The sequence below is a fragment of the Colius striatus genome, chromosome 6 (assembly GCF_028858725.1).
Source record: "Colius striatus isolate bColStr4 chromosome 6, bColStr4.1.hap1, whole genome shotgun sequence".
In the NCBI taxonomy this organism is placed as follows: domain Eukaryota; kingdom Metazoa; phylum Chordata; class Aves; order Coliiformes; family Coliidae; genus Colius; species Colius striatus.
The window spans coordinates 2,256,165-2,283,623 of record NC_084764.1 but is presented as its reverse complement, the minus strand read 5'-3'; the positions used below and the strand labels follow the sequence as shown (position 1 = coordinate 2,283,623).

Genomic DNA, 27,459 nt, shown 5'->3' with positions numbered 1-27,459 from the left:
TTACCCAGGAAGGAGTTTTAGCATCATCCATTCTCACTCAGCCATACAGAACCAAGAGCTAGAGGTAAAGTAAGTTCTTTTTCCTGCCTGCACAGAGGCTCAAGCTGAACACCAATAGATGAATCAATATTTCCTGAGGTTTACTTTGATCCCTTCTGACAGGGATGACTGCCTTGGCATCATCCTGGCACAAAGATAAACGAGGCCCTGAGGATATTTTTCTGAAGCAATACAGAAACCATGGTTTTATTGCTAAATCATCTACTTGTGATAGTAACTGTAATTGCAGACATCCTGAAATATAAAGAAATACGTGTGTGCAATCAGGGAAACCACCAAGTCTGTCCTGCTGCACCCTCAGCCACTTGGCCTGGCAAGGCAGGTTGTGATGTCAGGAAACCACACCTTGTGGTGTTCCTACTTTTCACCCACATGTGCTGCCATGTAGTCACCCTGAAAGCTGGCAGTAGTTTCAAAATGGGAGTGGGTGCCCCAGCTTTTGCTGGGATGCTCTGGGTCTGCTGATTAAGCATGTGCTCACCCAGCTCTGGGTGACTGTCAGGTCGAAGCTGTCACCGTTGCAATAGACCCTGTGCCCATCTGACTGAGTGGGAGCATGGGCTGGTGTTCTCCATGCTTGTCTCTGGTTTGTGATGTCTTCCTCTTTGATGCCACTTTGCTTCTGACAGGACATTCTCTCAGTTGCTTAGTTCCCTGAATGTGTCCCATTTCCAGGACTAACCACTGCTTCTGATGATCCCTCTTCAGCCTCTCAGCAGAGCTTTGTCCTCTCCATCACAATACTTTTTGCCCTTTTTGAACAAACAAGCTCATCAATTCTCTCCCCTCTTCTAGATGAAGACCCAGTGTTGCCCACAAGACCCCATGAGCTGAGGACTCGTGCATACACCCCTCCTGGCGCCCTGTCCAGCGCCCTTCGGGGAGCTCTGACCGATCGCTTCTCTGTTGCCCAGCACCACAATTTCCTGAAGGGCTACCAGCTGCACAACAACTATCTGGAGAACAAGCACTTCTGCCAATGGAAAGGTAACAGGGACTCAGGTTTATATAACAAGCATCATTTTGGGCTGGGGTGTTGAGGAAGAAACCCTGTCAGGCTTGGCAGGGGGGAAAGAAAAAGCCCTGCTGAAAGAATGTCTCTGCTCTGAATGGAGAGAAAAGAGTTCAGTGTTCCTGGGGATCATTCTGTGATTTAAGGCTGGTTTTAAATGTAAGCATGTGTTTATGTGCTTTAGCTGGGATCTCTGGGGCTGAGAGTGGGCTTGCAGCTTTAGCTGGGATCTCTGGGGCTGAGAGTGGGCTTGCAGCTTTAGCTGGGATCTCTCGGGCTCAGACTAAGGCTTGCAGCTTTAGCTGGGATCTCTGGGGCTCAGACTAAGGCTTGCAGCTTTAGCTGGGATCTCTCGGGCTCAGACTAAGGCTTGCAGCTTTAGCTGAGATCTCTGGGGCTCAGGCTAAGACTTGCAGCTTTAGCTGGGATCTCTGGGGCTCAGACTAAGGCTTGCAGCTTTAGCTGGGATCTCTGGGGCTCAGACTAAGGCTTGCAGCTTTAGCTGGGATCTCTGGGGCTCAGACTAAGACTTGCAGCTTTAGCTGGGATCTCTGGGGCTCAGACTAAGACTTGCAGCTTTAGCTGGGATCTCTGGGGCTCAGGCTAAGACTTGCAGCTTTAGCTGGGATCTCTGGGGCTCAGACTAAGGCTTGCAGCTTTAGCTGGGATCTCTGGGGCACTGTAGGCCAAGAAAGATGGGACTGAGGAGAAGACATCAATCCAATTGTAAAAGCGGATGGGAATATTTTGTTCTCCAAAGGAATGGTGGATAAAAGATGAAACAATGATTGAAATGAAGCAGGGCAGATCTAGGTAAAGCATTAGAAGTACTGGCACTAATGAGTGTGACAAATCCCTGCAATCTATCACCTGGAATCTCAACGTAAAGGACCTTTCAGAACAGGAACTTAGGTGGCATTTTGCAGTCCCTCCCACACCTATTTGACAATCCAGTAGTGTGGCAATTAAGCCAAACCAGGCTTCTGGGAAGGTCAGTTCCATCTTGCATTGCTTTTTCTAGTCAGCACACCTACAGGTCGTTTCTTACCCCAGGAAATCTTTTCCTTTCAGACACTGTGTTAGACTCGCGTCCCAACGAGCTGATGCAGAATCCTGACCAGCTGGGCATGATAGATGCTGGGTTTTTCATCAATACCAGCAGTGCACCACTCTTAAGGCCCCAGAGGAAAGTGGATGTCATCATCTATTTAAGTTACACCACTGCATCACACACATCGGTGAGAGGGGTCTTGTTGCCGTGTGTTGTCTCTCCTTTCGCTTGTCAATGCAGCAGCTGGAACTGCCACTTACTTCAGCTGCTCAGTTTTTAACTACTGTGTTCTCATGTGTTTTCCACTGCCATGATTCATGTTGTCCCTATTTTTCTTGCCACTCCTGGAATGTCTCTTTGCTGGGTTATAAACACGTTGAATTATTCAAGAGGGCATGGGCACAGATCTCATCCAAAAACAACAGCAAGAGCCTCTTCTGCTTGCTGCTGAATCAAGCAGGTTTCCACATCCCACTAAGGAACATGCACAAAGATGAGGAAGCAATTTCTCCTGGCTTAAGTTCAGATAGAAAAGGGGCCAAATGCCCAGCCAGAGGCAGATCATTCCTGGTCTGACACATAAGATGCTACTGGGGCAATTCAGTGACAAGCATCTCCCTGCAGAAACTCCAGTTTCATGGAGATAAAGTTGATGAGCTGTCTGTAAGAGAAGTAGTTTGGGTCTTTCTGTCTCAGAAACTGGGGTTAGTTAGAAACCCACTAGGAAACAGTTTGGCTTGCTCAAGTGCAGTTGTTTTCCTTGTGCATGAGAACTGCTGTGCTGCTGTTAATAAGCCATGAGACATACATGCAGTGAGCTTTCCATCCAGCCACACACTAGATGGATTTTATGAAGGAGGGCTGCTGCAACTCTAAGCACTTCAGTAGCATCTGTTTTCCCTTTGATAGTGTCCACTATTAGATGGTGCAGAGTCAATAACGTGGTACATAGTAGGATATGATATTGGACTAATAAATCCCAGGGGAATAAGTACACTAAAGCCTCAAACTTCAGGCTTTGTCAGTAAAATCTCAGTTAATGCTGTGCCATAATGCCTGCACAGGCAGAGGTGTAATTGCACAGGCAGACTTCCTTATCTCCTGGCTTTCAAGCATATAAAAAGGTATCTTCAAGATTTTCTTGCTGTAGTTTTGTGTTCTAGTTAAGTCAATGTGATGCATTAAGCACAGGCTCTTTCATCTACTTAAACTGCATTGAACCTCTGCAAATCATTTCCATTTGATTAACAAGCAGGGTCTGGGATGAATTCTCTACCTCTGCAATTGTGCTTACAGCTTGTGATTAGGAGTCTGGTAATAATTATGTGTAAAGTAATGCTTGATTAGCAAGGAACTCACCCTTGGATCTGAATCACTGAGCCTTAATGCTACATAACAATTTGAGGGCTTTAAGACAACCAGGTTGGATTCCAACCCTTGACCATTTCTCTGATGCTCCAGGCTCTAGATAAAGCATGTAAATACTACTCAGAGCAGAAAATCCCGTTCCCCAAAGTTTCTTTGACTGATGAAGATAAGAAAAACCTGAAGGAGTGTTACCTCTTCCACGACTCGGACTCACCAGCCTGTCCCATCGTGATTTTCCTTCCCCTTGTGAACGACACCTTCAGAGAGTACAAAGCACCAGGTGAGCTACAAGCAACACCAAAGCCTTAAACAAAAGACATCACTGTCTACTCCCCTGACTCAGATAGAGCCTTTTTCCCTTCTGCTGGCTGTCATTGCTGGCTTGGGTTCATGGGGGGAGCACTTCAGCTAATTAAGCTTGGTTTTCCCCATCCCTGCCAAAGCTGCTGAGTTCATTCACTTCAGCCTTGTGACAGATGACAGATGCAGCTCTTCTGGATGGTGATGACCATCATCTCTCTGCCATCTGTAGCATAAAGTGTTGCTAGCTAACTGTAAAAGTGGTTTTGTCCTGGGAAAAGTTTGTTTTCCCCTGCATATGTGGTCTATTGTCCAGGGATTTCACTCTGTGCTTGAGGAGGCACAGTGTCATGTATGAAAGGTGTGGGAGCAAGAGCCTGGCTTTCAGGCTGAGCTCATGCAATGTCAGGTTAAGCATGTCTGCCCTTGGTGCAGCATCAGCCCAGGGATGGTTTTACTCACTGTGTTGTGCTCTGAGCCTGTCATTCTTTTTCTGTCAGGCCACCTGCTTTGTATTCCTCTCCTTTACTGCCAGGTACTCAGATTCATTTGCTTTGCCTTTGTGGAATTTAGGAGGCAAAAGAAAGGGAAAGTCAGAGGTGGATGGATTCTGGTGGATGGATTCTGGTGGCAGCCCCCCAGAGTCTCCATTCAGGGTGGCAGAAACTTTTCTTGCCCTGTGTCTCTGTCACTCCTTTCTCACTTAAACTCTATTCTGTTGCTAGCAACTCCCCTCCCTCAGCCGAGGTTTGTAGCCATCCCAGCTGCTCAGAATAAGATGTGCAGTGTACTCAGTGGCTATTGAAGTGCCCTTTCTGCCTGATATCCTGGCCTGATCCGTGGCTTTAATGAGACAGATGTTTATGAGGAAGCTGGAGGTGACAATGCCATCCCTCACTCCTCTCCCCTGCCCTCATCGCTTCAGCTGCACCACGTTCTCTTGACTAGGGGCAGGGGTTCTTCTGAAGAAAAGTCCCCCTCTTTGGACAGCTTGTCACTGACTGAGCTCAACACCGTGTCACAGTGCAAATTCTCTTTGTCCCCAGGTGTCAAACGTTGTTGCTCAGAGATGGAAGGAGGCCAGCTGGACCTCACCAGCCGCTGCTCCCCTTACTGCATGTTCGCCGTCAGGTACACGGATGACAACTACTGCAAGCTGCTGAACCTCAGCGAGTACAACATCCTCAACAACTCCCAGACCATCATGCAGGCCCTGCAGATAGCCATGCAAAGAAAGCAAAGCATGTGCTAATCACCCAGCTGACTGCCCTGATATGCTCAGAGGACTTGTCCTTGCTGTAGGACACAGGAGTGACATAGCTTTTTGAAGACTGGCCGTTCTGGGCTACAGAGAGAAACTACCCCAGGTGGCTCCCCGAGGTTTGTGGTTTGGGTTTTTCTTCCAGTGGCCTCCATAAGTAAAGACATTGCCTGGGAAGTTTTTACATGTGCTTTGTTCCCTAATTTAAAGTTGTCTGTAGAGCTCACTCTACCAAAAATCCTTGTTAGGTTTTAAAACTAGTGTTGAATTGAAGCCAAATTTATTATAATGCATGACATGGAGGGAAAGAGTTTGTTACCACCACAATGCTACAGGGATACAACCCAGCCAACACACCTACAGGCTGTAAGAAAAGGAGGATCAGCTTCTGCTCCCCACAGTTCTTCTTTGTGGAACATAAGGTACATCCTATCCTGGAAAAAGAAGACAACCTGAGACATGACTGGAAGCTGGTGTTGGACCCCTGGCTCAATTGTCTTCTGCAGGTGTCCTGAAGAGCAGCTGCAGAGCTTGGAAATGTCAGAGGGACAAGTGTGTGCACACAAGTGTGTGCACACAGCCAGCCCCACCAGCCTCATCCATGCACAAGTGTGTGCACACAGCCAGCCCCACCAGCCTCATCCATGCACAAGTGTGTGCACACAGCCAGCCCCACCAGCCTCGTCCATGCACAAGTGTGTGCACACAGCCAGCCCCACCAGCCTCGTCCATGCACAAGTGTGTGCACACAGCCAGCCCCACCAGCCTCATCCATGCACAAGTGTGTGCACACAGCCAGCCCCACCAGCCTCATCCATGCACAAGTGTGTGCACACAGCCAGCCCCACCAGCCTCATCCATGCACAAGTGTGTGCACACAGCCAGCCCCACCAGCCTCATCCATGCACAAGTGTGTGCACACAGCCAGCCCCACCAGCCTCGTCCATGCACAAGTGTGTGCACACAGCCAGCTCCACCAGCCTCATCCATGCACAAGTGTGTGCACACAGCCAGCTCCACCAGCCTCATCCATGCACAGGTGTGTGCACACAGCCAGCTCCACCAGCCTCATCCATGCACAAGTGTGTGCACACAGCCAGCTCCACCAGCCTCGTCCATGCACAAGTGTGTGCACACAGCCAGCTCCACCAGCCTCATCCACCTCCTGGACTCTCTTGGACTGTGAATGAATTATATGTAGCTGGAAAGGAGCAACTTAGGAGGAAGTGATGTTAAGATTTATCACCTAAATGTTGGGTTTTTTTTAAGTGAAAGGTGTAATTTAGGCAGATGAAAAGGTCCTGCTGGATGGTTTGTGTTAAGGCAATACACAGAAATGGCAACATTTTGTTCTGAGGCTTTCAAAATACAACACCCTGGATATTCCCCCCACCCCCAGTTGAGTTACTTCTATTAAACATCCTTTCTTAAATTAAAAAGAAGGGAAAAAAAAAAGCTTGAAATGAAACTATTTTACTTCCAGTAGACATAGAAACTGTTGTTTCACTCAGTGCAGTCTGGTTGAGCAGCTGAAGGCATATGCTCATCAGCAAAAATGCTTCTTTATCTAGTTGTGCAGGTGAGCAGGAGTGAGTTAGTCTACAAGAACTAAGGTCATCTTCAAAAACCTGAGCAGATCCAACACTAACTCCCCAGGAAAATTTGTTGTGGGTTGGTGTTTGGAAACCTTCTTCGTTTTCCCTTTGCTGGAAAGTGTCTTTTGTGAACTGTTGAAGGTGTTGAGGGTGAGCTGTATCAATCCTAAATCCATACCAGCCTTTGCATTCCAGGAGCAAGTCCAATTGAAAATACACTTCATTGCTAAGCTTTGTGTCCTGAGGACAACTGGGAAAATTAACAGTGTACTCAGTGAAAAAAAAAGCCCCCAATGTCTATCATTAGATGCCATAATCTGGGGCTAAAGTAAATCAGGGAAGATGCTTGGGTAAGTTGAAACATTTCATGTTCTTTGTTTTGAAACACAGCTTCTTTTCAATAGACAGCCTACCTCAGTCAGCCCAGAGAAGCCAAGCTGAAAAGGTGTCATTTCCAGCCAGACAAGATGACACTCTGAGCATCTTTGGCTATAAACAATGACTAATTGCCATTACAAATTGGTTCACAAGGACTTTTGCCAATGCTTTTCTCATTCAGGACGTCAAAGTAAACCTCATTGTTCTTTTCTTTTGGTGCAACTGCAGCTTATTGTTAGAATCACACAATGGTGGGGGTTGGAAGGGACCTTTAGAGCTCATCCAGTCCAACCCTCCTGCCAAAGCAGCTCCCACCTAGATCAGGTCACACAGGGACACATCCAGGTGGGTTTTGAAGACCTCCAAGGAAAGAGCCTCTGCACACTCCTTGGGCAGCCTGGGGCCAGGGCTGTTAGTTTGCAAGCCTAAAGATCAGAGCATGAACATTAACCTGTGAAACTGCAGGTTTTGAATGAATTCACACTTCCACTGTGGGTTTGGTTTGTCCTGTGGTAGTTTCACTAGTGCCAGTCTGCAGCCTGGTGCTGTGTGCTCTGCCTATCACCCTGGGAATTGCCTCCCTTTCTGAACCTGAAATCTCTAGTGTGAAAGCCAGGAAAGTCAGTTTTTAGCCCTCAACTGCTGCCACCCCCAGCTCTGAAGAAATGTTGTTCCCATGCAAATATTTGGTGTGTACAGTAACAGACAATAAAGGCTTGTTTGCAAAATGCACATTCAGGCATCTCAGTGAGAGTGCTCCAGGTCCAACAGTGTGTTCCTTATTCCAGGAAAATGAAGCTGTTTGTTGTTATTGCTGCAAAGAACAGAAGAGGAGGCCAAATAGTTGCTGTGAGCATCGTGGGGAATGTCTCAGAGACAGGCTGCAGGGCTGCAAAGCCACGGTCCCTCCCTCCTGCAAAGGCTGGCTCTGATGTGGCTTTGCAGATGCTGTTCATGAAAATAAGAGCTTTTTGGCCACTGGCACTGTGGGAGTGAGTCTCAAAGCCCCAATCCTGGTGGACAGTGTGTTTTATAGCTTAGTCATCCCAGGAGATGGTGCAATAAGGCACTGCTTTAAACCCTGACTGAGAGATGCTGCTGTTGACCAGGGTTTTGTGCGAGGTAACGAGAACTGGATTTCAGCAAGCTCCATCACTGCAGCTGGCACACAGTCTGCCCATGTATGCAGACACAGCCCTCCATGGGGTTGTGAAATCCACTGGCTAGGGCAAAAATTCATCTGACAGAGCTGAGCAGGTATTATTTTGTGTGAGAATGAGCCAAGGGGAACCGTGCTGGCTGGGAGCAGCCTTTAGCAACTCAAGAGTGCTCAGGGAACTGGTAGCTTTGTGCTCATAAACAATGTACCAGGAGAGCAGGGAAGCCAGAAAATTCCCTGCCCCCAGGGATTTTGATCTGTTATGACCTGCTGAAGATTCAACAGTCTCTCATTGCCCTTTTAATCCTGTTCCAGTGAGTTGGGAGCTGTGTTGTTTTTGATGGCACTGAGTTGGGCCGGGTGCTTAAATGCACTTAGATTACAGCTAAAGCCCAGCCTGAGCTGCAAAGTGGTGCAGATGTATTTACAGGAGATGGAGCTGAGATAAGGAAAGTCATTACTTCAGGACTTTTCCTCTAATCATAGCCATAGGAAAGATGAGGGAAAGAATACAAGGACTTGAGAAGAGACTCAGCCCTGCTGGACCAAGGCTGGGTAGGTATAAACCACCTTATGTGAGCATGGGTGTTCTGAACACTTAGACCTGAGGCTGCAGGAACATGTAGTCTTTGCAAGAAGCAGTTTAGGCTGTTGTCACCCTTTTCTTAGCTGTTTTATCCTGTCTGCTTGCTGTCAGAGATAACCTAAACCCAATTACTGTACTCTTGCTGCATCATAACACAGAGTATGTCTTTCTGGAGGCTTTGAGGTCTTGCTAAGTGAAAAGTTCAGTGCTCAGATGGAAGGGCATCCTTCTCTTGCCATTGGTTAGAAAACTGCCATTGCTTAGTGTTGAGCAAAGTGATTTAAACAGCACACTTTCAACTGCCATGCAGGCAAAGGTGGGGTTTTTTTCCTGCTCATTTGACCACAGGATTCAGCTCCCTAGCATAAGAAAATGGGAGGGGAATAGCTGGGTTTAAGAAATCAGGCAGAGGTGGGGCTCTGAGTCAGTTTATAAAATAGCTGCTCACCTGCACATGAGACATTTAAACTATTGGTGCCTGGAAGCTGGGAGATGTGAAATTGCATCGCCACAGATAACACTGGATGTCTACATGACAGCAACCACAATGGAGCAAGATGGCATTTTGTCTCAGGTAAGAAGGGTGCAGAGCAAGGGAAGGCATCTGGGATGTCAGCTGGTTATGCAGGGCAAGGGAAGGCATCTGGGATGTCAGCTGGTTATGCAGAGCAAGGGAAGGCATCTGGGATGTCAGCTGGTTATGCAGGGCAAGGGAAGGCATCTGGGATGTCAGCTGGTTAATGCTGCACATTGTGCAAAGATGGTCCTACTTTCCTGACTGTAAAGGACTGAAGGCAGTGCTTCAAGAACTCCTTCTTACCATTTAGAATGGGACAGCAAACCACAGGGAGGGAGTGAAAACTACTTGGGGAGTAGGAGTTTATTTACCAAGGGAACAGTTTGTGTATTTAGGGGGTTTCATTCTTTAGAGACATGAGATATGCAGCTTTAGAATAAGTGTTAAATAGCAGGAGCATTAAAGAGGGATGTGCTTCAAGGTGGAAGATTAATGACAGGGTGTGTTAGTGGAAGGCAGGTTTGCTGCTCACTTAACAGCCAAGGCTGGGAGCTGCCTCCCTTCCCCATGTGTCATGCAAAGGGTGGACCTGACCTGGCTGCTACGCCTCTGCTCAGGTGTCCTGAGGCAAGGACAGCACAGAACCAGGCACAGCTGGACACATCTGGACTCCTCAAGGCTCTGTGGCCAGCACTGACCATGGGCTCCCCTTCACTGCAGTTCCCAAGGAGGATTGCTTTGAAGGCAAGATGGCTCTTTCCCAGGGGTAATGTTGGTCCTTTTTGTTGCAGGAGCTGATCAGTCAAAGAGCTCAGCTAGGAGATGGAGCTGTGCAGCTGAACCCTGATGGGGAGGAGTGGACTCCTGTTGCAAAGGTACCACAAAGGACAATGTCCAAAGGGAACTGTAAAAGAGGTTTTCCTGCTGGGTGGAGCCTGGGTGAGAACAGATAGGGTTCAGCATCTGTGAAACAGTCTAATTAGCTTCTGTAATCCACCCAGAACACTGTCAGTCTTATCACTCTGATCACTTATGCAACATGTTAAAGCTCTAGTGCTGTTTTCTACCCTTGGCACCTGGGAAATGAACCCTGTTTTAGCAAGACTAGTATCTTTATGAGCCTGAATAAGCCTTCTGCTGCCTGTGTCTTGCTAAAGTGCAAGAGCAGATGTAGTGTTGGTGTAGGTAATAATAGCTATGAAGTTGTGCCACTTCCTCCCACCAAGGGTAGAGCACAGCCTTGATCTGGGTTTTCAACACCTCCTCTCCTGAATGAATCCTTCTTCTCACCTCCATAAAAAACAAACAGCTTTCCAGGAGACTTCAGGCACAGCATGTCAAACCTTTGCTCTAGGAAAGGAGAGGACCAGGTGTACTGAAAGAGGTCTTTTGACCCTTTTCTCTCCAGTTTGGGATCATTTAGTAATAATTGAGAGCTTTCTCTTGTTCTGAGGTGCATTAAGTTGATGAGCGACACATGCTGTGCTTAGAGCTTAAAGAACAGCCAATTGTTTCTGTTAATTAGTTGGATGGAAAGCCCAAAGGTAAGAACACACACCCCAAAATGCAACTCTACACTGCAGTGAAGAAGAAACCAAACCTCTCCAATATTTTAGGGGAAACTCACACCACTGATGGAGTTTTGGCTGTCATTGATGCCTCTGTGATGCCTAAACCAAGGCTTCCTGCTTATGACAGGGCACATCCCCATGCCTGAGTACTTTGTTCAATCTGCACTCCCTCCCTGGCACTTTGAGATGACCACAAGCCACGAAGGAGACTGAAGCCATGCAACTGAGTTGAGCCCTTCCAGGGAAGTGCCTTCTCTGAAGGCAGCCACTGGAAGGAGCACTTACTGGCTCTGCAGTCACTGAACACTTGCTTCATTTCTGTGCCTTGGGAGTTAGGTTTTAGACATGAACTCACATTCCTGTGATGGTTTTATCCACAGCTGCTCTTTGGAGTCTTAACAGGGGTTTGCCATCCTTGATTTGCCTACCCAGTCACCTGGTGTGCAACACTATGACTGTCAGGGACATCTTCTCCTAGAATGGGGTGCTTTGGTTACCTGAAGGCTCCTTTTACCTGTTTCTTCATTAACCTACAGGCTAACTGCCCCTAATCCCAGCATTTTATGTTCAATTAGCCCTGGCTGCATGTGTTCAACTCAGGTTAAACACGATGAGAGACATCACCCAGGCACACATCCCATCCAGCCTTTGAGTACTGATGCACTTCACCTCTCAGGGACGAGTGAGCACAGCACATCAGTAACACAGCACATACCAAATTCATTTGCTCAGACAGGCAAACTAGAGCAAAAGTCAAGCTCTCCTTTCCCTCAGTCCCTGTGCCAAACATCCTCCTCAGTGGGGCCAACAAGCTCAGTGGCATGTTCATGTCACTTCAGGACTGGCAGCGGGTCTCTTTGTCATCATTTTGCAATACAGGTGGAATGAGAAGGTGCTGTCACTACTTGTCTGGTGACCCTGTGCTTGCACTACTGGCTCTAATCAGAGCAGTAAGAGTCTAAGAAGTCAAGCATGAGGTTTTAAGGACAGAGACATTAGTATGAAGGAGAGAAGCCAAAGGGGATAAGCAAGAGTTTCTTATCACACACAAAACACTGTGGTTCCACTTCTTATGTTAAACAGTGCCAAGGTGGAGAAGCCACATGGTTCCAAACCAGGGAGAAACTTGTTGCAAGAAAACAGTCAGAGGTGAGCTCAGCTCAAGCTGGGCAATTATGTCCCTGTGAATGAAAACCACGTGCATGGTGAGCAGCTTGGTAGATTGGTGAGCAGCAACCTCATCATCTGCCATGAGAAGCAGTGTGGGCATCAGAGAGCAGTGTTTACCTCTGGGGAGTACTGTACACTTAAAAGAGCAGAAAGGTGAGAAAACAGTAGTCTATAACCCAGCAGGGTCTTTCTGTGTGACTGGATGGGAGGTGAGTCACACAAGGATCACTTCTGTCACTTGCAAGAAGCCTAAGGCAGCTTTTCATTTGCTGCCTTGGAAGTCCAACAAGTGAATCTCTCCCCAGTCTGAGCGTGAATCTCCCCACTTTGTGCAGCTAGGTTTTAGTTCAGAAGCAACTAAATTCCCAGTAATAACACAAATCCACATGTTATATGTTATAGAGAAGTCTTTCACTCCAGTGCTTGATTGAGATGTCAGGGGAATAAACATCCTGGCTATTTCTTAGTCACGTAGAAGAACACAACCAAGTTGTCAATGATCCAGTAAGAGAGTCACTTCTGTCTTGTAAATATGCTGCCTTCTGTTTGATTTCTGTTTCCCTCTGCAGATAGAATCATCTCCATGTTATTTACTGACCATAAGAGTCATAAGAGCAAGGAATATCCAGCAGGCAGATGTCTGTAAGTATCTGTAGTGCCCTGTTCAGCCCCCCTGGTCTTCATGGGGTATTAACTAGTCTTACACCAAGAGAAAGAGCTTTCTAGACTTCTTCCATGGATGGAGGAAGTCCTGTCACTGGAATGCAGGTTCCAGAAGTGAATATTGTGTTGCTCTTCTTTGCACCAGCCCTGTTCTGTGCAGAGGCAACTCTACAAGCTCACAGCTGGACCTACTGCAATTATTTCTCTGCATCTCCAAAGAGAGCAAGGAAAGCTCTGCAGCCAGTGGAGGGAAAGAAGCATGGAAAGGCTTCCTATGTTTTCCTCTGGGGTGTAGTTCTGTCCCAGAGGACACAAATTGGTTGAGATAATGGAGGAAATACTGAAAATGGAGCAGCCTTATCTCAAATTTAGCTTGAGTAACCCAAATCTCCCTCCTCCAATTCCCTCCGGACCAACTCGCACAGGTAAAACCCTGTTAGGTGGTGTTATGTTTTAGAGGTTCAGCTCTGAAAGGGAATAGAACAGAAGATTTCAGCTTCACTGATGCAGGAATCCAAAAGCTTTTTTTTCTCCCTCTCTCTCTAGATTTGGGGCTTTTTGCAATGTTCTGTCCAGTTAAAACAGAAGCTGTCACTTGGTTTCCTTCACCCTTGCAGATCTAAGGTGCTGTGGTTGTCCAGAATGAGGCAATCCTGTGTTAAACTGATTGCTCCATGACACAGAAGGAAGAGAAACCCTTTGTTTCTAATGCATTTATTGTATTTCTAATCTGTTCTAATGCATTTCTTGTGTTTCTAATCTGGTTTCAATCCATTTATTGTATTTCTAATCTGTTTTAATGCATTTATTGTATTTCTTATCTGGTTTTAATGCATTTATTGTATTTCTTATCTGGTTTTAATGCATTGATTGTGTTTCTGGTCTCATTTATTCAGAGAAGGGTGACCTCTCTCTTCTTTTGTCTCTATCTGTTACATAAATGGTAGTGTTTGTGTTGCACAATTACACCATCCTCTATCCCAGCAAAGCTTCACGTTCAGTTCCATTGAACATCCCATCCCAATCACCATTCTGGGATTCTGTAACTCATTCCTTCTCCTAGGGCAAAGCCTCCTTTTCAGATGTGCTTGTGTTTTGTTACCATGCAGTGAGCCAAACTGATTGCTACGTGAGCCTGTGGCTGCCAACTGCTTCAGCTGATAGATTTCGGACTAAAGCTATCAAGAACTGCAAAGATCCAGTCTGGAATGAAACCTTCTACTTCAGGATCCAGAGTCAAGTCAAGGTACTGAGCTGGGACATAGCTGTTAATCATGACCTAAGGAGCCAACTGCCAGCTTTCATCCTTATGCAGAAGGGGCTTAAGAAATGTTTCTCAGGAGACAAGGAAAGGTGCAGAAAGATGTGAGGATAACACATAATCCTTATGATGGTTTGTGCATGCCATAAAGGACAAGTATCTCTCTCAGTCTCAGGTAGAATATGACCTTTGAGATGTCTTCTTTCCTCTCATTCCTCTTTGGTTTCAGCTGGGATGGAGCTATTTTTCTTCCTAGTAGCTGCTCCAGGGCTGTGTTTTGGATTTGTGCTGAGAACAATACTGATAACACAGGGATGTTCACCTGCACAGCATCAAGGACTCCTGTGCTTCTCACCCTGCCCTGCCAATGAGGTGCACAAGGAGCTGTGAGGGAGCATGGCCAGGAGAGCTGACCCAGACTAGCTCAAGGGCTATTCCATCCCATAGGACACCATGCCCAGTGGGGGAGCTGGTTAGGAGGCAGCTGGATCACTGCTTGGGCACTGGTCAGTGGGTGGTGAGCAGCTGCTTTGGGCTCGTTTTGGTGACATTCCTTTTTGTTACAGTTAATAACCATCATGAAAGTGTTCTAATAATGATGTATTCCATTTCAGTTGGTAGGCTGTTCTCATCTCAAACCATGAGCTGCACTCTTCACTGATTCTTTGCCCCATCCCACTGAGCAGGGCAGGAGCAAGTGAGCAACTGCATGCTGCTTAGTTGCTGGCTGGACTTAAACCATGACCCTCCTCATAGGCAGATGCCTAGAGAAAGTTGATTTCCCTTTGCTTCCTGGTCTTTTCCTCATTGTCCCCCCACAATTCCTCACCACAGCTGACTAAAACAGCTCTCTCCTGCTTTGAATGAGACCTAAGTGCATCCCTTCCCTTCCCAGAACGTGCTGGAGCTGGCTCTGTATGACAAGGACGTGCTTACTCCAGATGACCACCTCTTCACTGTGTACTTTGATACAGCCAAGCTTGCCCTGGGAGAGCAAGTCTTCTTGCACTTCAAGTGTGATTCACAGGTGAGGCCTGAAATGAAATAGGTCAGTAAGAACGTGCTCATCCACTCCTCTGTCCAAAATGGTGTTTGTGAAACCTTTCTCTTCTCTTCTTCTCGTGTATGTGCTGCCCAACCACACAGAAGGGAATGGCTGTTCAGCTGAAACAGCTCCTCCACAGCTGGCTGTCCCAGTGGGCACACTGAAGGGGTTGGTGGTGGCCACAGAGGCTCATCAACTTCAGTTGTCTTTGCAAAACTGTCGGGTTGCTGCCCCTGCCCCTGTCAAGGATCAAGGAGCGTGGCCATGCCAGCACACGATGCTGTTTGTCCTAACTTGCTTAACCTGGTCATCAGGAAGTAATAACTCTGTGATTGGAAGCAAGTGTCAAACCAGACCAGCTGCTGACTATGGACTGTGGCATGGGTGTTTAAATCAGCTCTCTTAAGTCGTGCTTGCTCAGCTTGGCAACGAGAAATCATGCTAGTTTGATTTTTCCAGAGGGGCTCCAAAAGTTGTACATCCCACCTCCTGGTATGTTCTGTCTGTCCTTCTCCTTTTCCACATCTCTCCTGGTCTCTTGTGTGCCTGTTGCACCATTCAGGTGATTAATTACCTTATCTCCACATACCAAACTCCACTCCTCAGTTCCTTGTCTTTAAATACCTTGTTTGAGCATTTCTTTCCCTTCAAGTTGACAGAGGAGTCGTGTGTGGAATTCCACTGGCCCTTGGTAAAATAGAAACAGTGATCTAGTTGTAAAGCCCAGCTCATTATTGTCTGGCTGCTTGCAGATGCCATAAACAAACCTTCCTTTACTGCTTTGCACAGCAGCAGTGATTGGAGCTCCCGCTCTTCAAGCCTCTTTGCTGGCAGGCTCAGCTTGAGACAAAGTCTGTGCCTGGGTCTGTTCTTTGTGTCCCAGCAGAAGCAGGGAAGCTGACGACTTCCTTTGTTAAAAGCTGCTATCACAGCCATCCAGAGACTTCCTATCAATTAAGAGTCTTGAGGCTGAAGACACACAGCCATGAGGTACTGGATGCCTCTGTGGAAGTGCTCTGCCAGTCCCGAGGAGTGCACCAGCACCTATATTGTGAGAGTGAGAACTTGCCTTGTGGGAGTTGCCAGTTGACTGCTGCCAAAACCATTTTCCCCTCTTTGTTTTGCAGAGACAAGAGGAGCTAGAGGTGGGATTTGCATTGGATAATATGTGAGTAAACATGAAATGCAGCATCAGCTGCAGTACAAAGAAGCAGCAATGCAGGGGAACGACATAACCAAGCCTAATTGTGCAGAGTGTGTCGTTCCTTGGTGATGCTGAGCATGAAGCTCTGCTGTGAGCTGTGTGACAAACCAGTGCATGCCAGCATGACCTCCCTTGAACTTCAGGCAGACAGGGAGAGAACACCCTAAAACCTTTTTCTTTGCCTGGTGGAATAGTATTTAAAAGCAGAATAGTGGGGCTGCTGCTCTGTTAAGCATTTGTCTTTATCAGTGGGAGTGTTCACCTCCCTCCAAAACAGACCATGGAATAAGGCACCAGATCCCTGACCTAGTGCCTTTTCTGTCACATCCTCTGACAACTTGCAGCTTTTGAAGAAACTGGATTCCATGAAGCCACCTGCAGCTCCAGCCTGAGGCTCAGCATCCAATCCCTCCATGGTTTGACCCTGTAGCATCATTTGTTCTCTTTGCTGGGCTCCAGGGCTGGCCAAAGCAGTAGGATGCCAATTGTGCCTTGACAGCACAGTGAGGAAACTCGGGGCTTTTCTTTCAGATGCAACACACAGCTGGAAAGAAGCAAGAGGGAAATCAGGAGAGGGGTGTGGCTGGTGGATTATACTGTGGTCACACTGAGTTATTACAAACGTGTTCCTCTTTCTGTTTCCTAGTTCAGGCCCTCCCGAAACTATCGTTACTAATGGGGTGCTAGTGGTGAGTGCTACGTTTTGTCATCTTTCTTCTCCTGCTGCCATACTTGTTGCACCTGACTCCCAGTCATCAGGCCAACATACCCTTGGACTGAGCAAAAGGCAGGACTGGAACACCGCAGTTTCCCACTTCATCTTCTGCCTCGTGAGACATCCTCGTGGCTGGCACGTGTGGAGAGGCTGTGGCTGGAGCAATGGGGAGATCCCCCATGGTGCTTCAAAGCCAACACATGGAAGTGGTTTAGGTCTGAGCCATTGGTGCAGGAGTGAGATTTCCCTTGGACATCCCTCCTCCCAGCTTCCTGCATTGCCCAAGCAGCGGGGTTTGTCCCATCCCAGGCACACGCCACTCCCTGCATTCACAACCCTGCTTCTTACACAGGGACTTTCTGATCGTGCCACTTGCTCACTTATTAGCTTTGCTTCCTCATTACTTTGCTTTTAATCAGTCCTCTCCATCTCTGTTGGGATCCTGGGAGTGCTGCTGTTGGCTTTGCCTCTGCCTTCTCCCTTCTGCAAGCTCTGACCATCCATTCTGCATCCCCAGCCTTGCCCTGGCTCTGCCCAGTTCCTCAGCAGCTCCTGCTGTGCCAGGCAGCCTCTGAAATCGAGGTCACAGTCCAGAGAAAGTGTTTGCTTCAAGACAAACTTGCTGCCTGTGTAACATTTGTATCACTTTCAGTAGGAGCTTAGGCTAGGAAACAGAATCTCAGCCCTTGATTGTTGTTTGTGTCTGCTTCAGTCTCGCAAGATCTGCTGCTTGGAAGTCCAGGTGGTTGAGAAGAAGCAGAAGAAGAAAAGGGAGAAGAAATCTTTATCAAGTGAGGTTATTTCCCCATCAGCTGTTTTAAAATCACAATGTGCTGATACTGTGGAGGGGACTGGCTTCATGTAAGAGTGGAACAGTCCCCAGGGAATCCAAATCACGACACCAGCCCTGTGATGGTCTCTGTAAGAACCTGGTTGGGTGATCAAAATACTCCATGTCTGCTTCTCTGTCACATCCTTAGAGAAAGAATTCTCCTTCCAAGTGCAAGGCTCTTATGAGGGCACCCAAGACTGGCTGGGATCTGATCTGCTCTTGAGCTCCTCCTCTCCTGCCAAATTCCACTATGCCAGATACAAGCAGCCAAGGCTGGATGTAACGCTCCCAGGGAAGAAACAACCTCCTTCCTTTGTACGTTATACATAACAACAGCATGCCAAGTAGCATTAATCTGCATTGTGGGAAGAGAGCAACATCCTTTACAACAGAAACTTGGATGTATTTGTGGGTTTTTTTTCAGGGCTCCTATGTGTATGGGACAGGCTCTCCAAACATGGAGCTCCATTCCCTTCCAAGTGGAAAGAACGTGCTCCTAGCAGAGGTGAGTCCCTGCTCTTCTGTGGGAGAGGTTGAGACACCTGAGTGTGAAGCCTGCATCCTCCTAATGGTTATCCTGGTGCTTTCTGATGATGAAAGCCTGCAGACAAACAAACAAAAAGCCACAATCTAACAGTGGTAGGTCTTTAGGTGATAAGGTCAGGTTGTGCCTTGCTCTGTTTGGATGGGTGTGGGAATCTTGTTGCTCCACCTTGATCTTACCTCACAGTCAGTTTCCCCTTCTGATGCACCAGTGGAGCACCTCGACTAACTGAGGTTGCAAGATCTGCTGACCATGCTTTGCAAAGCACTTCTAGGTTCATGGTTAATCAATCCACACGGGATGGAAGGATCCCAGCTGTTCTGGGGTATAGGGAAGAGAAAGGGAGGAGCAACTGCTGCCCTGTAGAACAGTCATGTGGCTGCAGCCTGGCTGGCTGCCTGGGAGAGGTTATGTTAGGAGAGATGAGTAAGGTATACACTGTCATTACTTTCCTCTGGATGCACTGGGAATTACTGAACAACTTCCCTGCCAATAAACCACTGCAGTCAATTCCCATAACACTGCTGGATTATTCAAAGCTCCCTGTTTCTACCTGCTAGGATGGCACAAGCTGCAATTCCTCCTGGGGCTGCAGGGGAGGAGCACTGGGGAAGGATCTCATGCTTACGTTGTTTGCATTCTTGCTTTCCAGGATGAAGGGTTTGATCTGTATGGGAAGGCAGAAGACTGGTAAGAGGCTTGGCTGCTCTTGAAGGCTAATTCATCCTTAGCTGAGCTTGTCTCACCTCTGGCCCTTTGCTGGGGAGGAGGACAGTAGGTTTTGTGAGCAAGTGATGTGGAATCCACGTGAGCTGACAGCAAAATGCCTGTGAGAAAATAACAGCACGTGTAGATAACCCATCCTGAGACATGAACAATGAAAATGAGGCACAAAAGAAGAAACAGTATGACAAGCCAACGGTAGCAGCCAGTGTTATGCTCAGCACACACACCTTTTCCTTCACAGTGTGGAAGGGTGCAGTCCAACCACCTGCTACCCTTGAGCATGAGGCAGGTGCATTGTGCTGCCTGCTTCAAGACAAATGTGAGAAGCTTTTCCCACAGCTCTCAGCATAACCTAAAGGATGGGAGGATTCAGATGTCTCAGAAGTCATCTGCAGGCATGTCTTTCCTTGGGTTTCCTTTTGGTAACCCCTTAGACATTTAGCAGCCCCTTTTTCCATCCTTCTTTCATGCAGCACCATACACCTGCTTGGGAGTGTAGGAAAGGCTCCTCCTGCAGACACAGTGCTCTGTGGATCTGGTTTATTTCCTCCTATGGGAAGCTCTGAGCTTGTCTATCAGTAATAAGTTGAAACATTCTTTTTCCCTGACCTCTGTTCCAGCCCAGAACACCTTGATGTACGTTTAGGGTTTGACCTTTGCAAGCAGGAGCAAGACTTCCTATGCAAAAGACAGAAGTGTGTCGCTCCTGCTCTGAAGAAGGTCCTGCAGCTGGAAGAGGATCTGCTGGACCATGAGGTCTGTAGGACAAACATTCAAAACACCTAATGACGTCATCTAATATCTAACATGATGTATTTCATTCCCAGTTACTTCTTTTCTGGTCTTTCCTCATCTTTGAACTTCTACACACTTCCAACGCTGCCCCATACCTCCAGTCTCACCCTGCTGTTTGTGTCCTTTGCAGCTGCTGTCCTGAGTTTAACTCTTCTCCTTCCACACCTTTGTCTGAAGCCAGGCTATGGATATTCCTTCTATAGAAATGGCTTCTTCCCCAGTCTTTACCCAGTCTTGTCATTCTTGTTCAACTATTTAGTTGTGTTGTTTTTCTTGCTCTTTTCTTCAAGCTGTGAGATCTCTTTGGAATTCCTGCCATCACTGTTGATTTCTTTTTGCCTCTTTTGGTTGGAATGAATGCGTTTGCGTTTGGTTTCCTTACCAAGCACCTGTGTTGAACACTCTGGGGGCAAGTGTCATTGGTTTTATTCCTTTTCCCCCTTGTAAAGTCAGTGGTGGCTTATGCTTCAGTAGGAATCATTTGGAAGGAGGTCTGTGTCTGGGCACGTGTGGTGGTGTCGGGCTGTGTAGTGGGAGGTCTTTGCTGAGAGGTGGGAATTGATCTCTTTTCCCAAGTAATGAGTGACAGGACAAGAGGAAATGGCCTCAAGTTGAATCAGGAGAGGTTTAGGTTGGAGCTGAGGCAGAACTGTTTCCCTGAGAGGGGTGTCAGCCCCTGTGCCAGGCTGCCCAGGCAGCTGGGGGAGTGCCCAGCCCTGGAGGGATCCCAAAGCCCTGCAGCTGAGGGCCAGGGGTTAGTGGCTGAACTTGACATTCTTCAAAGTATTTTCCAACCCAAATGATTCAGTGGTTCTGTTGGTGTGTGGCATAGACCCCAGTGGTGGCCATCATGACCACAGGAGGAGGGATGAGATCTTTGACGGCGCTGTACGGCAGTCTGCGGGGGCTCAAGAAACTCCGTGTCCTGGACTGTGCCACCTACCTGACTGGCTTGTCTGGTACTACATGGTAAGTAAGACTGTACAGCTCCTGCCTGGAGTCTTCCTGATGACACTGATGAGCTGAAGTAGGCTGGGGCTGATGTGCAGTGGTCTACCTATCATATCTGCTCAAACCACGCCTGGAATCCTGTGTCCAGTTCTGGGCCCCTCAGTTGCAGAAGCACAGGGAGCTGCTGGAGAGAGCTCAGCACAGGGACACAGAGATGATGGAGTGGAGCATCTGCCTTGTGAGGAAAGGCTGAGGGAGCTGGGGCTCTGCAGCTGGGAGAAGAGGAGACTGAGGGGTGTTCATGTTTACAGATACATAAAGGGTGGGTGTGAGGAGGCTGGAGCCAGGCTGTGCTCAGTGATGGCCAATGACGGGATAAGGGGTGATGAGTACAAGCTGGAACAGAAGAGGTTGCAAAGAAACACAAGGAAGAATTTCTTCCCTGTTGAGGTGAGGGAGCACTGGCAGGGGCTGCCCAGATGGGCTGTGGAGGCTCCTTCTCTGGAGACATTCCAACCCACCTGGATGAGTCCCTGTGTGCCCTACTCTAGGCGGTGCTGCTCTGGCAGTGGGTTGCACTGGATGAGCTTCCCAGGTCCCTCCCAACCCTTGAGATGCTGTGACTGTGTGAAAGATTATTTTGATGCAGGAAAGTCCCATAATTTGCAACAGCATGAAAACAGGTATTTTCCAAGTAGAGATTTGGAAAATTGCTCAAGCTGCTTTGCCTGTGGCTTCAAAGGCAACGTGATAGTTCCTTAAGGAACAGAAGACAGGAAACCTTTACTTCATCTCAAATCAAGACCTTAAGACAGAAACACAAAATGAAGCTATTGCCTGCTTCAAACCATGGTGGATATTTTTCCCCCTTCCTCTTCAAGATGTGTTTCCTCTTCCTAGGACAATGTCAAACTTGTACAGAGATGCTGACTGGTCCCAGAAGGACCTCGACGAGCAAATCAGCGAGGCTCGAAAACACATGACCAAGTGCAAGATACAATCCTTCTCCTTGAAGTACATGAAGTATTACAAAAAGCAGCTGAGCCAGAGGAAAAGAGAGGGCCACAAAACATCCTTCATAGATCTCTGGGGGCTTGTCCTGGAATCTTTGTTGCATGATGGGGTACAGTATGTCACAAAGCAGCCTTTACAGTGGTTGGTAGCTTTCTGAACATGAATTTCTGGAGAAGGTATCTTCTTGTTTGCTCTGAGATAGAAGTGGTTTGTTACAAGATGGGGTGGGTGTAAATCCACAGCCACCTCCTAAACATTTGGTGGCTGGTTTTTAGATAGCCAGCCACGGGGGATTCCTGCTCGTGAGGTTTTGGATATGTTCTGCTGAGAAAACTCCAAGATGTTGGACTGGGTGATCTCTAAAGATCCCTTTCAACTCCTACCCTTCTGTGATGCTATGATTAACATCCTGAAAGGAACACTCTGCTTTCAATTGAGGGGGTTGGTTTTGGTGCATTCTGCAAGTGTTTTGTTTAGAAAGAGCAATATGACAGACGTTCTTGTAATGGCCATGAGAGGGGTTGACAAATGGACCTGCAGCGTTTTGAAATGGGACAGGTCTCACATCCACTTGCAGTGTAACACGTTAAGCTGGTTTACACCCAAAGTCTTGCTTTCTGCTCTTTATCATTCCCTTCTTTCATCCTAAGAGGTCATCAAACCATCTGTGGCATCACATCAGATGAGATGCCTGCAGATATTGCAGTAACGATGCTCTCAGTACTGGTGACCAATAGGGAACACTTAAAAGATGAAGCCCAGGATGTGTTTATACATTAGGGGCAGAATTTCTGCAAGCTTAGATGCAGAGAAACCATTTCTGTGCTGATTTGGGTCTGAGTGTAACCGTATTTCTGCCACCACAGAAAGACAACCATCGACTCTCTGATCAGCAACGGGCTGTTGATGGTGGGCAGAACCCGCTGCCCATCTATACTGCAGTCAATGTCAAGAACAACTACAGCACTCTGGATTTCAAAGGTGATGATGAGACTTCTGAGAGTCTCCTGTCTTTACATTTCAGCTGCTAAAGCCTGGGACAGTCTTTTTAGATAGTCCCAAAAAGCCCACTCATTTCAAGACCAGCAGCTCAGCTGATGCTTACTCATGTTGTGTCTTTGTGGTAAAAAGTCTGTCTGTCTATGCAACAGACTCAAGGATGTGCCAAAGACTTTTCATGGTCACCAGCTTTCATTTGTCCTGTGCTTAGAGCTCATTGCTGATGGTCTGAAGAGTTGCACCTAGCTGCAGAAATCGCTTTCATGTTTGACTCCTTTCACTCCCAACATCACTTTTATCTATGGGCAAAGGGTAAAACACTGAGCTCTTTGTGTTCTCTTTTTCCCCAGAATGGGTGGAGTTCACTCCTTATGAGGTGGGATTGCAAAAATATGGAGCTTTCGTTCGTGCTGAGGATTTTGGCAGCGAGTTCTTCATGGGGAGGTTGATGAAGAAGCTCCCAGAGTCCCGCATCTGCTTCTTGGAAGGTGAGCTCTCAAAAACAACTCAATTACTTGGTTTTGGGGTTGTTTTAATGGTGAGCTAGATAAACTAGGCACTGCTAAAGCACTAGTGTGTGACTGACAGGGCAGTTTCACCAGAGAGGGTGGACATCTCACGTCTGAAGGGTGAAGCCCAGAGCTCTTGCCTGTCTCAGGTAGTAATCTATATGCTTCCTATAGGCTGTTTGCATGAGCCTTCATGCTGATTCTCCGCTGTATCAGCATGTGTTTGAGCATATGCCAGGTCCCTCTGCTCCAGGGAGTCTGCTTTAGCCACACATGCCTGGCTCCTGTTTCCACGCTGCCTGAGCAAGCCTGGGGGGAAAGCAGAGTGGTCATTCCCAGAAGCATTTCTGCACAGCTTAGATATATGTTTCCCAACGAGACAAGCTGTCAGCTTGGGGACTGGTTTCAGCTGCAAACTTCTCTTGGACAGGCCACTTCACTTAAAGGAGACAGTGTGCTGTTTTAGCCTGAGCCTATGCTGGGTGTGCAGGCAATCACATCTTCTGAACTAAAAACCAGCGAGAGCTTGTGCCCTAAGGAATAAGCAAGAGAAGTGTTTCTGCAGCTCAAAAATGCGTGGGCAAAATTTATCCCTCAGTGCATTCACAGGCTTATTCTCCCAAAGGGAGCCCACAGATTCCATGAGATGCAGAGGCTGTGGGATCAGGTTGTACTTCAGACCTTTATCGATGTCCTTTCCCATCAAATCTCTTTGATCCTTTTCTTTTCATGCAAGTCTTGTGATACTTGGTGGGGTGTTCTTCTGAAAACCCAAGCTCCTGAAATCACATTTCCCTCACAAGAGCCTCACAGTTTGTCAAAACACACACCCAGCACCACAAGCCAAAAACTAGACACCAAAACGAGGTTTAAAACCCAGCAGCCGAATGGAAAGGACACACCCCTTTAAACCAAACAGAAGCGAAGCCTAAGCATGGCAGATTTCATCTCACCACCACGCTGTTGTGGTCCATGCTGTGTGGATGTTTGAGTCAGAAAGCTCCTTTCCTTTTTGCAGGCATATGGGGTAGTTTATTTTCATTCAATGTGTTGTATATCTGGAATCTGTCCCATACATCAGAAGATTTCTGGCACAGGTGGACCCGGGACAAAATGGACAATATAGGTAAATGAGCATCCTTCTTTCTCACTGTGTGTGTTTATTGTGAGATAGAGCTAATGTCAGACAAACCACCACAGCCCTCTGCTAGATGAGTGTACTTGGCATTTGTTTGGAGTGTTTCTTCAAAGGCCACATTGCTTTTCTTGGAGGAACTGGGTTCCAAGTCTCACATGGTGACTGGAAAACCTAATAACCCCCAGTCCTGGGATCTATGTGCTCAATGATATTGTCAGATGAGTAGAAAGGTTCAGGAATAACAAGATTGATCTGTAAGTGATTAATAAAGCAAACAATGTGTTGAATGCATGAAGGAGGGAGGGACTGCAACACAGGTAAGCACAAGTGATCCCTTTCCCAAGCCTGCGTTCAGCCCGTTCCAGGAGTGTGTGTATGTCTTGTACTGATTTTTCTTGCTGTCTGACACAGTCTTGTTTATTATCCAAGTCTGAGCTGGGTAAGGAAAAGCTGTTGGGCTGGTAAGAGCAGTGTTTTCTTTTTCATTGGGTCACTTCTGCTCATCAAGCTTTTCCGCCCTAGGCCTATAAACCAGAGAATTTTCTTACCTTGGCATCTCAGGAGATGGCCTTGCTTTAGGCAGGTAGAGTTTAACAGCCTTTCCCTGTGCAGAGGAGGATCCTTCACTGCATCCAAAGGCTCATGAGCTGGGGACTCGCCTGGTCACCCCTCCGGGGCCCCTGGACAGTGCTCTGCGTGGGGCTCTCACCGACCGCCTCTGCCTCGCCCAGGACCACAGCTTCCTCAAGGGCTTCCAGATGCACAACAGCTACCTGGAGAACAAGCACTTCTGCAGATGGAAAGGTAACAGCAGACCTCCCTGTCTTTGGGGAGACAATAAAGCAGCAGATTAAAATGAACCCTTGGGTTAGATATGAAGCCCATTCTCCACGGTGAGAGGCTCTGTTTGGGCAGAATCACTGTTGGAGCAATCAGATGCAGCACACTGATGTGTTGGTTTGCTGGTGGCACACACCTCCTGAAGCAGAAGCTCCAGGGCCTCAGGGTGCTTCTCCCTTCCCCTGTTTGAAGATGCACTCAGTGAGGAGGCACAAGAAACCTCCTTCCTGGATGTTGCCACTGCAGGTCCAAAACTGCGTTGGGAGGGCAGAAGAGAATAGATCCAGCAAATCTCTACCTCCCTAAGACAGTAACCAGTTAGGGCTGTGTGGTCAGGGTGGAAAACAGCCTAATTCTGCACTGTTCCACTTACTACAAGAGAAATCTTGCCTTTTAGATACCGTATTAGACACGTTTCCCAACCAGCTGACACCATCAGAGGAGTTCCTGTCTCTGGTAGACACGGGGTTTTTCATCAACACAAGCATCATGCCACTGTTAAAGCCAGAGAGAAAGGTAGATGTCATCCTGCATTTAAATTACAGTGCAGGATCCCAGGTACAGGTGAGGAATTGAAGCAGTCTCTACTTCTCCTTCGTGAGCTGTAACACCTCGGTGCTTTCTGTACTGCTCCTACTAAAAGTCTTTCCCACCAGCACTTTGAGCTGGGTGTTGCACTGTGATGCTTCATTTCTGGGCTGCACAATATTCTCATTCCTTTTTCTTGCATGATGAAACTGTTTTGTGCTGAGAACTCGGCAAAAACCATCTCTCCACTGCTGCAGTGCTTTCCAGTAGAGGCTTCAGAGCTTTCACACAGCTAGCTTGGAAAATGAGCCCCTTTGGTGTTGGACTTCAAGATGTCCTGAGCTCTGAAATCCTCTGTGTGTTCTGTTCGTTGATCCAGGCTCTGGACCAGACCTGCAAGTACTGCTCAGAGCAGGGAATTCCTTTTCCCAGGGTGGACTTGAGTGAAGAAGACAGGGAACACCTGAAGGAGTGTTACCTCTTTGATGGTGCTGAGACTCCAGGAGCACCAGTGCTGCTATTTTTCCCACTAATTAATGATACCTTCCAAAAATACAAAGCACCAGGTAAGTCATCAGACATGTTCAAAGAAGACTGACATCATGGCCAGCCTGTTACAGGGAGCTGACTCAATACTCCAACCCTTCAGCTTCACTGCTGGCTCATTTCAACACATCAAACCTCAGTGTCAAAGCTACTTTATCGTGTCAGGTTTGATGCCATGGCTGGGCTGTTTCAGTCCCTAAGCTGTTTGCTGGCAGCTTTGATGCATTTGCTTGAGCCACAAGTAGAGCTCAGAGCTGCAGTGTAGAGTCCAACTACCAGTGTAAGAGGAGTAATCACCCTTTTTCTCCTCTCCTGGTGGGAAGCAGCTGATACCCACCTGAGCCAGAGGCATCAGTCTGAAAGTGTTTATTTTAAGGAGAAAGTGTTAAAGCCAGCAGAGTAATTTAGGTGATGAACTCTCCCTGTGAGGAGCCATCTCTTTTCCATGCTAAGGCTTTGCTTGTTTGTGACCAGGGTAAGTCCCATCTCTCAGCAGTGACTTGTCACCCCTCCTTCCTAGGTCAGAAGCGCTCAGAGTCAGAGATGGAAGATGGGGAGGTTGATCTCTATGGCTGCTGCTCCCCTTATTCAACGTACTCACTGCAATACACCGAGAAGGCCTTTGACCGTCTGGTTGAGCTGAGTGAATACAACATCCTAAACAACCAAGCCCTCATCATGCAGGCCTTGCACACAGGAGTGGCAAGGAAAAGGCAGAGAGACAAATAATGTCAGGCAAGGAAGGATGCTTTTGTGGCCTTTAATGTGATGAGGGACTGCAGAATCATAGCACGGTAGGGGTTGGAAGGGACTAAAGAGCCCCAGGTCCTCCAGCCTTTCCTCGTACAGAAGATGTTTCAGTCCTCTGAGCATCTTGGTGGCCCTGCACTGGCCTCTCTCCAGCACCTCCCTGTCCCTCTTGAGCTGGGGAGCCCAGAACTGGACACAGGACTGCAGATGGGGCCTCACCAGTAGAGGGAGAGCAGAACCTCCCTTGACCTGCTGCCCACACTCTTCTTGATGCATCCCAGCCTGTCATTGGCTTCTTGCCCATGAGGGCACGTTGCTGGCTCATGGTCAGTTTATTATCCACCAGCACTCCCAGGTCTCTCTCTGCAGAG

The 27,459-nt window shown here is 47.6% G+C and overlaps 2 protein-coding genes across 2 annotated transcripts in view; both read left to right on the top strand.

The window, feature by feature from the left end:
- The window catches only part of LOC104562917 (cytosolic phospholipase A2 epsilon-like), a 31,163-nt gene extending 26,120 nt beyond the window's left edge, over positions 1-5,043 (top strand). Inside the window, exons 18-21 of the mRNA XM_061998121.1 lie at positions 856-1,047; positions 2,144-2,310; positions 3,585-3,771; positions 4,838-5,043. Of these exons, the coding sequence (XP_061854105.1) occupies positions 856-1,047; positions 2,144-2,310; positions 3,585-3,771; positions 4,838-5,043 (752 nt within the window). The remainder of the gene's footprint in view (positions 1-855; positions 1,048-2,143; positions 2,311-3,584; positions 3,772-4,837) is intronic.
- A 4,274-nt stretch (positions 5,044-9,317) lies between these two features.
- Positions 9,318-27,067, top strand: LOC104562916 (cytosolic phospholipase A2 epsilon). Its single transcript, XM_061998120.1, has 21 exons — positions 9,318-9,344; positions 10,079-10,162; positions 12,598-12,670; positions 13,801-13,937; positions 14,848-14,979; positions 16,125-16,165; positions 16,848-16,890; positions 17,629-17,707; positions 17,897-18,063; positions 18,173-18,253; positions 18,945-18,982; positions 19,639-19,774; positions 20,646-20,782; positions 21,665-21,887; positions 22,645-22,759; positions 23,128-23,265; positions 24,305-24,412; positions 25,037-25,228; positions 25,662-25,828; positions 26,172-26,358; positions 26,859-27,067. Exons 1-21 carry the CDS (start codon positions 9,318-9,320, stop codon positions 27,065-27,067), a joined length of 2,514 nt encoding a protein of 837 aa, XP_061854104.1.
- The last annotated feature ends 392 nt before the right edge of the window (positions 27,068-27,459 follow it).

Bases quoted from the DNA above. Each gene is read 5' to 3' on its own strand.
- LOC104562916 (XM_061998120.1), top strand. From the start codon at position 9,318: ATGGAGCAAGATGGCATTTTGTCTCAG. The intron at 18,983-19,638 runs GTAAGAGGCTTG...CCTCTGTTCCAG, and splicing joins TATGGGAAGGCAGAAGACTG to CCCAGAACACCTTGATGTAC. The intron at 22,760-23,127 runs GTGATGATGAGA...CTTTTTCCCCAG, and splicing joins CAGCACTCTGGATTTCAAAG to AATGGGTGGAGTTCACTCCT.